This window comes from Haliaeetus albicilla, chromosome 1 (assembly GCF_947461875.1).
Source record: "Haliaeetus albicilla chromosome 1, bHalAlb1.1, whole genome shotgun sequence".
Classification (NCBI taxonomy): Eukaryota; Metazoa; Chordata; class Aves; order Accipitriformes; family Accipitridae; genus Haliaeetus; species Haliaeetus albicilla.
Window position 1 is genome coordinate 26129050 of NC_091483.1, and position 13050 is coordinate 26142099.

At 40.3% G+C, this 13050-nt stretch overlaps 1 protein-coding gene across 5 annotated transcripts in view; it reads right to left on the minus strand.

Annotated features, from left to right (window-relative positions):
* EGF (epidermal growth factor) overlaps positions 1 to 13050 on the minus strand; it is a 65315-nt gene that overhangs the window by 24447 nt on the left and 27818 nt on the right. For 4 of the 5 annotated variants that reach the window (XM_069782850.1, XM_069782817.1, XM_069782834.1 and 1 more), the window contains exons 9-14: positions 10864 to 10986; positions 9542 to 9667; positions 8427 to 8563; positions 6339 to 6487; positions 4583 to 4687; positions 2633 to 2856 (exon numbers count right to left, since the gene is read on the minus strand). In XM_069782850.1, the coding sequence (XP_069638951.1) occupies positions 2633 to 2856; positions 4583 to 4687; positions 6339 to 6487; positions 8427 to 8563; positions 9542 to 9667; positions 10864 to 10986 (864 nt within the window). The remainder of the gene's footprint in view (positions 1 to 2632; positions 2857 to 4582; positions 4688 to 6338; positions 6488 to 8426; positions 8564 to 9541; positions 9668 to 10863; positions 10987 to 13050) is intronic. The other variant, XM_069782826.1, reaches the window with a different exon arrangement.

The following is a 13050-nucleotide window of genomic DNA, read 5'->3' on the forward strand; positions in this document are numbered from 1 at the left end:
CTGCACTAGGAAAACTCAGATCCCTAGTTTAACTTCCAGAGAGAAGTTCAGCAATTCAGAATCCAAAGGACACTTTCATATATAAAGGTAGACATACTTATAAAGATCTTTGCAAAATGATTCTGACTCTTTTTAATATCTCTGTCATGATGGAGAGTTGTCATTAGTCCATATGGGACTATGCATTCTTTCTATATATTTAGAAATCTCCTGCTTTCAGGATAGCCTTTGGGCAAGCTTTTTGCAATGGAAGGTGAGAACATATACTGTTCTTCCATGGATGTCCACCTCGTTTCAGAGTGGGTGCTTCCTGGCTGAAGCAGGTTTGCTTTGTCCTGGTCCTTACTCACAGTCTAAATATGCACCTCAGTTTGTGCCACTGCAGTCTGAGCCCCTCTGAAAGGTATATTTTGTAGGCATGTGATTTAATGATCTGGTTTTTTGTTTTTGATGTAGACCTCAACTAGGTGACGTTTAATTTCAGTAATGAAATTGGGATCCCAAAAGGTATTAGTTTAAAAAATAAAAATAATAAAAAAAAAAATCAAAGCCAAGCAAAAAAGCAAACAAAACAACAGATAAATTAGAACTTTGGAGAAGGAGTATGTGTTAGTATATCCTAAATACACATCACAAATAAACTGAAAAAACCCCACTCCTACACAAAAAAAAAAAAAAAAAAAATTCTAAGACACCATTTAAGTGTTCTTAAGTGTTAAGCTGAAGAGCATATTGTTATTCTATTAGCACTTCACTACCTCCAGTGAACCATGCTTAATTGCTGGGCATGGTTCTTGGTTTTTCTTTCCATGAAATTTGAGCAACTAGCCCAAGATCTAGATACTGGCCCCATCCAAACATTTACTGACAATTTTAGGATCTATATCTTGCACTATCAACAAACAACACCCTGCTTTGACCTGCAATTCATCGACCTCTTAACTTATAAATAAATTAAGGATTAAAAATAGAAGTGTATTGTCATGAATGGTGATAGCAGGAACAGAAAAATAATCACATGAACCCTTTCCACAACAGTGCAAGCCTGACCCATTGCATAAACAAAAGGAATGGTTGTGTTGTTCACTGCCAGGTGCTTACAGGTTGTTTTACTCACAGCTGAAAAGGGGGTTAGCAGAAGAGCAGAAATAATTTTACCTATTTTGCATGCAGCTGTACTGAATGAATTCTCAGTACAGGGGCACTAGAGGGAGCTGCTGTAATAAAAATTCATGTTACAGCAGAATGCCTATGAAGAGACGCCACCTTCCTGTCCTCGAGTGTACAGCTGTCCAAGAACAGAAGCTGAATCCTGGTCTCACTAACAGCATTAGCAAAACATCAGGATATCAAGTCTCTCTGCCCCTCTATATTCATACCCCTACAGGTCTGCACTTCATCTCTTTCACTTCTTTCCATACAGGTATTGATGTCCTTTTTTCCCACCTCCAAAGAGCCGTATCACTGCTCCAAGCCCACCTCCTTTCCCATACCCTGTGCTTCTCCAGCGCTCCTAGCTTTCCTTCTCTGTTTTCTTCCATACGACACTGTGTCTTTCCTTGTGGAGGAACAAAGTGAAACTGTCAACAGGCTTCACAGTCCTGCTTTGCAGATCAGTTGCAAGGTGGAGCATACAGCAGAATACGTACAGCAGGGGAAAAGAGAGGAATGCTGGGAAGTCACTCTGCTCGGGGCTTTTGATGTCTTACAAACTGGAGAACACTGCTCTCTCCAAGACCTCACTCTGCTCACCTTCAAACAAGTGGGAGGGCATCTGGCTTAGTAGATGAACACAGGTCTTCCCAGAGCATGCACTAGAACAGCAGCTGCTTAACAGAGTAACTGTAAACTCTTTACCCATGGCAGTCATGGTATTGAGCCAAGAGTCCTCATTGTGCCCATGTTTTGTATGCACACCTACAAAATGGTCCCCAGAGAGATATCATGCACAAAGGGAATTGTCCTTTCCAGAAACTACTTTGCCATGTACAAGGTTTTTTAAACATATGGTTTACTTTAGATGTGGTACAACATCAGTTCCTCATTGCTAATATTTCTGTTCTCTTGCTCTACAACAACACAGTTATGTGCCAAACAATAGAAATCTCAGCCATAACAACTACCAGCATATCACATAAATCATTTTTCCATTCAGTGTCTATTGTGTATTTAGAATCATCCCAGTGTTTAACACTGTGCAGATGCAGGTTTGTTGCTCAGGGTCCTTAATGGCCAAGATTAATTCTTTTCCAGTTTACATCAATATAACTCACTGGTGTGACAAACACAGCAAAACCTGAATTACACTAAGCAGCCATGCATGGGACAAGCAAACAACATTTCTAACTTTTCCCTTCTTTTCATTTTTCTGTGAAGGCAGAGAAGTTCTCTGTACAATGCAAAGTGGCCGCTTAGTAAAAGCAAAGAGTGTTAGAAAGGTGTTCTTTTGCTAAAATGAATAAATAAAGGCAACTGGGTAACAGAATGAAGAACTAAGTGATGCCATTAACTTCAGCACAGGGTTGCATGGGATATACAGCACAGCTGCTGGCCTGTAATTCACATGCACATATGCAGATACACATGCATATTGACAAGCAGCAGTAGGTAATTATCAACCCCAAAGCCTCACCTACATCATTCTGTGCAAGAATTCGACGACCAGAACCATCCAGGTTTGCACTCTCAACCACCGACTGCTCAGCATCACACCAGTACACCTTGTTGGCTAAGTAGTCGAGAGCTATTCCACTGGGCCACACCAGACCAGTACGGGCTATAACCTGGCGATCGATGCCTTCTAATGAAGAGCTGTCAATCCGGGGACTGACCCCCATGTCAGTCCAGAATAATCTCCTTTAGAAAACAAAATGCATACAGGAAGTCAGTAAGTAAATGTTTGTCCTCCTCTCCATGGAGTTCTTTCAAAGCAGAAAGATCAGATCAGAGCAATACAGGCCTGGGGCACATGAGAAAAAGTGCACACTTCAAGCAAATATATTGGCTGCTGATCTTTTCACACTTGCCATAAGACTCCAGGTGATTACACTGGGACTTAAGCAGAATCCCCACTCTGTTCATTGGCACAAAACCTTTGAAAAACAACTCCCACCTGTGCTAACTGCCAACTCTTCATATCTGCTTTCTGCATTTTGCACGTGACTGCTGACAGCGATTTAGCAAACCCAGGCAACAGAAGATGATGCATTAGCCAGCCCCTTGTCTAAACAAGGGTATAACAATGCAGAAAGGGAACCAAAATTACCCACCACTCACAGAAAGCAAGCAAGAGTCCTCAGGTTATTTTGTTTTTAAAAAATAAACCAATATCAGGCCCAGCCTCTTTTCTTCTTTGAATAAAATCATGATTCTCAGGGTCTCCCTCTAGAGTCCTGAGTGTTAGTCACTGAGTGCTTACTGTTTTTCAATGAATGGACAGTGCTACCTGGCAGCTCACAATGAGGATAGTCAAAATCACAAATTACTGCTGAAGTTTGGACTCCAGTCTTCCCAGGCATCAGCTGCCTCTGTCAGGTTTACTGAAATAACCCACGGATTCACTTAGCTTTATTTACATGAGCAGTTTTGCTGTAGCCAATGCAGGGATCAGTATTTTCAGTAGCCTTAATTGTGTCTCAGATCCTCTTTAATACTGACTTTACAATTATGGACATTGCTATAAGGTCTGTTCCTCCTTTCACTGTTAACTTTCTAATAAAGAAGGTTTTAGTGATGTTTCCTCCGCTCTTTCCCCTAGTAGGCTTTGCCTCTACCAATAATTCTAATGAACAATCTCCCTGAACCTACTTGTTCATAAAAGTTTTCCTGCAAAATGTCTCTATTGTGTTCAACCTTTACTGAAAGATTCTTTCAGGTCTTTTATGTCCAGAGTGAAGTTAACAAAACACGCACCACAACTTGGCTTCATTCCTTCATTCATCAGTACTTAGTTATAGCAGGATAAGAGCATCAAAAAAAAAAAAAAAAAAAGATTTTAAATCATCCTACTACAGCCATATTGACTGTAGTCCATGGGGCTTTGCCATTCATTAAAATGGCCAGAATTTCATCAAAAGTTTAAACATCCAAAACTGCTGTGATCATCTCAGCACTAGATAAGAAGATATAAGGTGCATTTAAATCAACAAATCTCCACAACAGTAGATTTGGTTTAGTTTCCTCAGAAACTGAAACATGGTGAAAAAAATCCTTTGTAAGCACCATTGGTTAAAAGTGACTACCTTCTTCATGCTAATAGATATGGAACCATCAAAGTTCGTAGTGTGGTGCTTACAACTGTCAGGGTGACCTCAGTTGCTCATGCTATTGTTTAGCTTAAACCGCACACAATATCTTCAATGTTTCTGGCATTTTTTTAAATCTATATGAGAAATGAACATGTCCCAACTCACAAAAGAAACCCAGCAATAAAACATTGCAGTTCACACAACTCTGCAAGGCAACGACTATCCTAACATAAGACTAATGTACTTTTTGACTGCCAAAAGGGCAAGGCTGGCATGCTCATTTTTGAAAAGCCTCCCCAAGTATTACACAATTAACTGGGTTAATCATTCCTTACTTAGCAAATGGATGAACAGCAATCCCTCGGGGTTGGGAGATATCCTCCCAGATGATCATTTTTCTTTGCATTCCATTCAGATTGCTCCTTTCAATGCATGCCTTCCTGCAACACACATGGCACTGTTAGGTCCTCCCTGCTATCTTTTTAATTACCTTCTCAGGCAGAATGTACTAAGTTTTTGCATTGCTTTAGTTTAGCACAAAACTGTAATATGTAACTTTACGATGACAGGAAATAATCCTGCTGATGTACAATGTCTAGTTGTTTTATCAACAAGTAATTCATGTTACCGCCTCGTTATCTGGTCCAGGTCATGATGATAAAATACCTGCTGCTCTGCAGGAGACATGAAGTTCTCCTTTTCTGGGCAAATAATGAGTTGGAAGTATGATCGCTAATAGATCAGTGTTAGCTTTAAAGGGAGTCAGGAGGAAAACAAGCTCCTAGCTGAATGGCATTATCGAATGTATAAAGAAGTTTCTTAAATAGTACTTTTGCATAGCATTTTTCATCCAGAACTTGCCAACCATTTTACACATTATATCTATTTTACAGGAAAGAATGAAGGTAAGGTCCTTATGATCACTCATAAAGTCTATGGCAGAGTCAAGGATAGAACCTACATTGCCAGTCCCCGAATCCAACTTTCTTCCAGAAAACTGTACTTATTGCTACAAACTTCACCTTGCCAAACAAGTATCAGCCTCTACCTGAACGCAAGCCTACAGCCTTCCATGCTTATCTGAACCTGCAAAGAAAGGCCACATGAAGATGGGAGGAGAAATATATTCATGCAAACGTGGAGTACAAACAGGTAAATGCAGTGAGTGTGAGAAGGAAGTGGCAGATACAAATTCACAGCTTCACCCTTGACTCTTGTCCTACAGAGTCGAGCACCACAATTTCCCGTTTCACAAGAAACACTGGCATATTTATACAGGAGTGCAATCATGTAGACAAGATTGTACCTAATAACGAGGAAGTGGACTAGCAGCGTATTTAAAAGGGAGAAAGAAGGTGATCTGGGCATTCAAACCCACTTTTTATTGACTAATAAATTACCGGTCACACTGAAACATCATGACCACTCTCAAGGAGTCTTCATTATGTGTTCTGATTTGACACTGCCTTTTCACCAAAGGTCAGTTTTGTTTCTCTCTGCATGTAAGGTTAGATATTAGCTGAAATGTGAAGTAATATTGTCTGCCAGTGGTCATTCCTCTTTTATTAGAGATAATTGACAAAGACTCTCCATTAGCTTAAATAGGCATGATTCTAGCTGTCAACAATGCTGACTTCTGCCCAAGACATACTCAGTACAGTAATACTTTTTTTTTTTTAATATATATATGTGTGTGTATATATATAAAAAGATATAAAGATATATGTATATATACACACATGCAGTGTATGTATATAAATACAAATGTAGACATATATATATTCACATGCGCGTGTGCACATACGTATATGTATATATGCAGTACGTGCTTTAGATTCCTTGCAACTGAATCCAAACCCTTGCTTCTTGGAAAGACGAAGATAAAAATACAATAGCAGACTCAAAGTGAACTTCCAGTGTTTCAGTTTTAAAGAACCTTCCAACTGTATATACTTGAGATTACAGCTACCCAATCAGAATGTGAAGTGTTACTGAATTTAGGATGATATATCAGCTATTTCTGTACCAACAGTCATTTATTCCAAATATTTTATCGCATGCTTCAACATAAATGCACTATGGAGCATGTACCCTCTGTCTGTCCAATACAATTTACGGTTAATCCAGTCCACAGCAAGGCCTTCGGGTATATCTATAGCTTCATGAATAACTTTTTCACGATTTGAGCCATCCAGATTAGCTCGTTCTATCCATTTCAAGGCGGTGTGGGCAAAGTAAATCTGTGAAGAAATAACAGATGAGGTGTTATTAGTTCCCATCTCACTTTCTGCTCTATTTCCCTTGTCTAATAGTTCCACTTCTAAAATAACTTTTTCATCTTGAAAGTTCCCTGAACTGCTTATTCACAAAAAGCTGCACAGGTAACCTGTGATCCCTGATCAAATAAAAAGGCACTTATCCTTCAACCAGGATGACTTCTACAGGCAGCTTGTGCTTAGCCGTAAATCCTTGTTGCCCTATATACAGCCCTCTGAATATCCTGCGGTTTTGTTTCGGCAAGCAGCTACCTCACATGAAGCACAGCTGAGGAAGCAAGAGTAGGCGCAGGCAAAAAGAAGTATGTTATCATTTCACTGGCTGCTCATTTTAAAACGGGCTGAGCAGGGAGAATAGAGGAGTAGTGTATGTGTGCCAAGGAGCTGGGAAGGGAAGAGGAGTTATATAATTTTCTTCTATTTTTTTTTCCTCTTTCAGTCTGCACTTACCTTAATTTTTTACCAGGTGTCTATTCTGTAAGGCTCTGACATTTCCAGAAGAGGCTTCTCAGTTTTGGATCAACATAAAAGTTCTCTGCTGGTGGGGAAACTAGGTTTGTGTTTTCCAAGAATGAGGAAAAAAAAATTGTCTTGCATTTGATATCCAGAAGGAGCCAAACATTGTATGGCAGAACAATATGCAAAGCAGTGCCGAGGCTTTCTTGGCAAACGGTAGCAACAAAACAAATAACTTAGTTTTGATGCTAAACACGAGGCCAAACAAAGCAGGAGGGAGGCCTCTAGCATTAAACCAGCTAATTCAATTACCACGGGAGCACAGAGCGATGCTGAGCTAATTTGCCTTGCACCTCAGTTCCGTGCCACCAGGACCAGGCTGCTGCAGCCTGGCTGGCCCAGTGCACGTCTCCTCTCCCGCGCGCTGCCGACCCCGCCGGCGTGCAGAGCTCCCTGCACAAGCGGAACAAGGCTGCACACCCGGCCTCACCGGCGCAGCTGCTCTGCGTTCAGCAGAGCACGGAACAACTGCTAGTTCCCCAGCAGGGCCCTATTTCAGGAGCAAGTGGCGATGTTCCAGCAGCGCCTGAAATGATCCTCCTGTAACACAGGTCTGTTAACGTTCGCATTTGTTTAGCTGTGTTCGTCCAGGCCTCGAGATGTTTCCAGCAACTTAACCGGGCTCCTCATCAGCTTTCACTGCACCATCCAGCATCTTTCTTAACACTTTTACAGTGTAAATAAGTCTCACCATGGGAAAAAATAACTATCTGCCACAGAAGGTTTAGCAAAGCACAGCTGAACTCCTATTCTTCCCAAATCTGCAGGCAAGGGGCAGGGCACTGGGATGCGGCCACACAGACAAACAGCTCTTCATGCAGAGGTGACTCCCGTTTCCAACAGCAATGTATGGTAATATAAGGAATACAATTTGTAAGAGCAATAAACCCAGCGAGTGTTCAGCAGTTTTGTTCAACAATGTCAGGACATGGGAAGTAATTCTTGTTAAGATTACTCGTACATTTAGTAGGACTCGTGGGATGTAGCTGTACAGAAAAAAAAGATACTGTTGCTTTTACAGCTACCCAGTGAAAAAAAAACCCACAAAATATTTCCAGAAAATAGTACTGAAATTTTAAGGGAGAAAACTATCAATCACACAAAAGTTCTTTGAAACTGAAATCATGCCTGACATGAATTTAGAAATCCAAATTCTCTGTGAATTAGCCATGTCAATGTACAAAGCACATTCAATTGGTAAGTAAAGGATGAAACTCTTCACTAGTGTTTGGCATCCTGTACCAGTTGTGCTCCTGGACAGGCAACAGAATAACAAGAAGCACAACTTGTAATCTAGATCACTGAGAGCAGAAGGGTTAAGGCACATGAAAGTCCAATCCATTTGTCCTTGCGACACTTCAAAATCCTCTCATTTTTAATGCCTTACCTTATTTTCCACCGGGTCAGAGTCCAGTGCTAAGACTACTCCCATCTGCCAGTCAAGTAAACTTGCATAATCTGTTCCATCAAAACTGATCTGGCGGATATCTTGGCCATTTGCAAATAACAAAAATGGCTTAGGACCTGTTGATGAAAATTTGCACATATGTTAATTCCACTAGGTTCAAAGCGATCCCTAGCCTGCATTACCACCTAGCTAACATTGTTAGTAAGTAATGGTAGAAGACAAAATGAGGAAGGGAAGCACGAAGAAATTAAGGCCCTTGTCCTACATTCCACTTGCCTCAGAAATTAAAGATAAACATGAATATAGGTTTCCAGCATCAGTGCCTTGCCCAAGATCAGCCACAAAATTTGTGATAAAGGCAGTCACTAGCCCCACTGCATTTCACACTGAGTGACTTAGCCTCAAGACAATCACAGCATCACCATAAATGCCAGAATACTTGACTTCTGCGCATGAGAAGCCTTTCACAGTAAAAGCAAGAAAAATGTTGTCCTCCAAAAAATAAAGCTTTTCCTTTATTCCTGAAACAAATCACAAACTTCTTTCTCCTCCTTTCTCTCATGCAATTGGTTATACCTTGCTGCTCTCCACGGTCTGCCCTTTTTTCAGACGAAACAGAAGAGCCTGGAATCCAAACATGCACATCAAATACCTGGGCTTCCTGGGGCCAGTGGGGGAGAAATACCCTTGTAGGGAAGGTCCTTCAACAGACTATTCCCTGCCCTGTTCTCCAAATGTAGACACCTCAACCCCAATTCTGTACCACTGGGCAGAAACTACACCCACATTTATATGAAGGCACAAAAACCTGAATACTGGCAGATCGATGTCCGCAGTACAGGAGCCCAGTGTGAAATGCAGAAGTTGGATAATAGACTGAATCTTCTATGAGGGAGAGTGAACCATATACTGGTACTTGTTCTGGTATATTTCCAAAATAGGTTATTGTTCTAAACAACTAATACTTCCCAAGTTTCACAAAATAACGTAAAACCAGTGCAAAAATGGATCCCAGTTATGCAATCCACTTTAAAGGACTCTCAAATGTTTTTGCTTATATTGGCAGAAATATGGAGGCATACCAAGATACTGACCTATAGCAGTGCAGTGCTTTCTGTCTCGCTGAAGCTTATATCCAGGAAAACAAGAACACTCCCAGGAGGATGGGCTTAAAGAAGAACATATCTGACTACAGCCACCATTATCTGGAGATGTGCAACCTTAAACAGAGCATTTGAAAAATTTAACTTCGCCATTCTAAGAAAAAAAATACAACAAAATCAGAGGTATGAGCAAAAGAATGATTCACTCTGCTTGGGATTTTTACACTGCAAAGCATCTCAGTGACTGACAGATTTACTGAAAGGCCTCCTGCTGAAAGCAGAAGTCTAAGGAAGTGAAAGCAAATTAGTAGTAACTTCTTCCAGAGTTTTTCCTGAAAATTCACAACAGAAGATGGGGGGATGGTCTATACGAAGAAGGCTTCCATGTGTTCTTATTTCAGAGAACTCTTTCTCCCATGCAAGTCTCCTCCCATTTACAATAGAGTAACAAATTTTATCACACTCTGCACTCCATGCAAAGAAACAGCAAATTAATGTCGTTGTCTCCCCAGAAGTTAATTAGGCTAGGATGGTGAATTGCTACTTTCTAATACAACAAACCAAGATTTCATACAAAAAGAAACAATTCTTTCTTCTTGGGGCTGTACAATGGTTATAGCCTCAATGCCAACCTGAGCTTACTCAGTGGAGTGTCCTTAACAAAACAGCAACAGTGACTGAATCTACGTATACAGTACAGTCCACAATATTTAAGGGATGTAAAAGGGAAGGGGATTTTTCAAGGTTTAAGTCTGGCATTAATGGATCCCTAAGACTGAAAAGATACAGCTGAAAAGCTACAGGTCCCTGAATTTGGAAATCTTGCTGGAATGGGGAATGACAAATTAGTGGGTGTAGCAGCTTCAAATATTCTGACTGCAAAAATTACATTTGTGGGTAATTAGATGAAATTGCTGTAAGTTAGAGTGACTCTGAACCTGGGTTGCACAATGTCAATAAAGTCATCTTCAGATTTCACCCAAGCCCCAATTTTGTATCTACATTTCCCCTCAAATATAAATTTTAGATGTCTCTTGCAACAAACATGTGGGAGATGCCTTGATCTGTGCTGACAACAAAAGAATTTGGCTTCCAAACATTGGATGTTGCTGCTAAGAAACATCTATTAAAAATGAAGATGAATACTGCTCATCTCGGCACTCAAACCACCTGACATTCCATTGCCTCCTATCTTGTCCAATCATTTACAGCTGTGCAAAATGAGTGTAAAATGCCTTTATTCACTTCTGGCTCTCAGTGCCAAGAATAAACAGAGTTTGGGAGTCACCACAGCTAGAAAAAATGTTACTTACCTGTGCATGCTTTGCCATCCACTTTGAGTACAGATCCTTCAGGACAAAAGCAAACAGGCCCTTCAGATGTTTGAAGGCAACCATGGCTACATTCGGTGTCGTTACTTGTACAGGAAATTAGCTCTACAGTAATTTAAAGAGGAAAAAAAAATCTTTCTTAAATAGCAAAAGAAAAAGAAAAAAAGGAAAAAGAAAGAAAAAAGAAAAAAATAGAAGTGTGATGTTGAGAGTACAACACTTCTGTGGTCTTTCTGGGGTTTTTTTTGTTTTTTTTCCAAAGTTGTTTTTTCCCACCCTCTTGTAATTATAGCAAAGGAGAAAGCCAAAATTGCTGGGTCCTGAAGCCATTATACTGATCAGCTTTAAATTTTCCAAAATTGTATGAAGACATGTTATCAAAATAGAAATAATTTTTAAAACTTTCTTTTTTACATTTCATCAAAAATAGATCTGGTTTTGAAAACTACAAGGAAGTTATACTGAAAGAATAAGTATAAAACAAAAAGAGAATGAGGAAAGACTACTTTCCTACAACTCCAAGGGTAACAGAGGTAGAATCAATGAAAACAGGAGATGAACTTTCCAGAAATAAAGCTATGTTCTTTAGCAGCAATTTTTGAAGCTGTAGGGGCAAAACCATCTGAGGACCTGGAAATAGCTTTCCTTTACTTTCCATTATAATTGTTGGAGCCCCAACATTTTTGTGAGCATTTCTTTAATGCAGTTTCACAGGATATGCTCCTTCCACCTTCTGTATTGCAGTGCTGCATCTCTTTACGCCAATTCTAGTGCCATATGGCAACATCTGCTGGAAGACTGGAACTAATGCGAGTTTCCCACAGCTGCTTCTTTGAATCAGCTGCATACACCAGCTTAAATGGTACATAGCTGTTGCAAATATTGCTTCTCCAGGGCAACTGCACTCTGGACTGGATTGTTCTAACCACTTAAGCACAGTGAAGAGGGTCAAGAAACTGTTCTCATGTTTCTTTCTGACCAGAGCTTGTGGCTTTAAATGAAGAGCTTCGTAAAGGACTTGGAGGAGAGAGCATCAAAATGTCCGGTCAGCATGTGGACTTCTCACCTTGCATCTCTCTTTCTCTCAAGTTGCACAGTTGGTGACATATCTGCCTTGTGCTGCAGTAGTTAAGGAGTTATACTGTCCATGCTGCATCCCTAGCCTGTGTTAGAAAAACATTATTTTCTATCTAATTTGAGCCACTCAAAATGTAGGCATATAGTTCAAGCTAGTCATCCAGAGTAGGACTGAGTTGCACAGTGTCTAAGTGTTGTTTTGGACACAAAAGGATATCCCACCTCCCAATAGCCTCTGGCTGCAGGTCTCCCATAGGTCTTCTGTCACATCTGGCTGCCTTCTCCAGCTGTCACACACAGCCTGGACCCCCATGTTTGTGTCACTGAATCCTGCTCCTGGCTCCCTCTTAATAGAGAGGGACAAGTGACTCTTAGAGGTCTAAAATAAATTGACTGCTAGAGTCTGTTAGTCTCTACAGCTACATTTACTCTCTAGTAGTGATATTTAATGTACCCTACATCCTGATCCTGCTGTGATCCAGACTGAACTCATTGGTGTGCACTGGCACTTCTACTTGGGGCATATACCAATGTTTTATTTCCATGGAAACAAGGTAGAAGGACCTTTGCCTATGCCTAAATTCCACTTCATTATGAAATAGAAAAGTGACTGGGAATATCCCAAGACCTCAAAACTTGGATGCATTTCACATTTTATGTTCTAGACTTACTTTCAAAAGGCTTAATTCATTTGTAGGCTGAATATACGCAGTGCTGCATAAAGGGAGAAAAAAAAAGTTCACCTCTGACTCCTACTGTGACTAAAATATGGTCCTTGAAGCTTACTGACAGACAGATCTTTGTTTTTTCCCCACATTTCTCTGTGTTCTCTGCATTTAGTTTATTCACATTTATGCAGCTTCAGAGAGCTTTCTGCTTTATGTACCTATGTTATATGGATAAGTTCTCTCAGGCATACTTCTCATACACAATTTAATTGATAAAAGCAAAAAAAACCCACAGGTGCAGCAGATCCCCAGAATAAACAACTTTATGAGTACTTCCATGTGTCTTATTTATTGTAAACTGATGCACATGCATTTAATTTCATTAATGTCACGCACATTAGCAATGCTATCAACCCTGATCTGA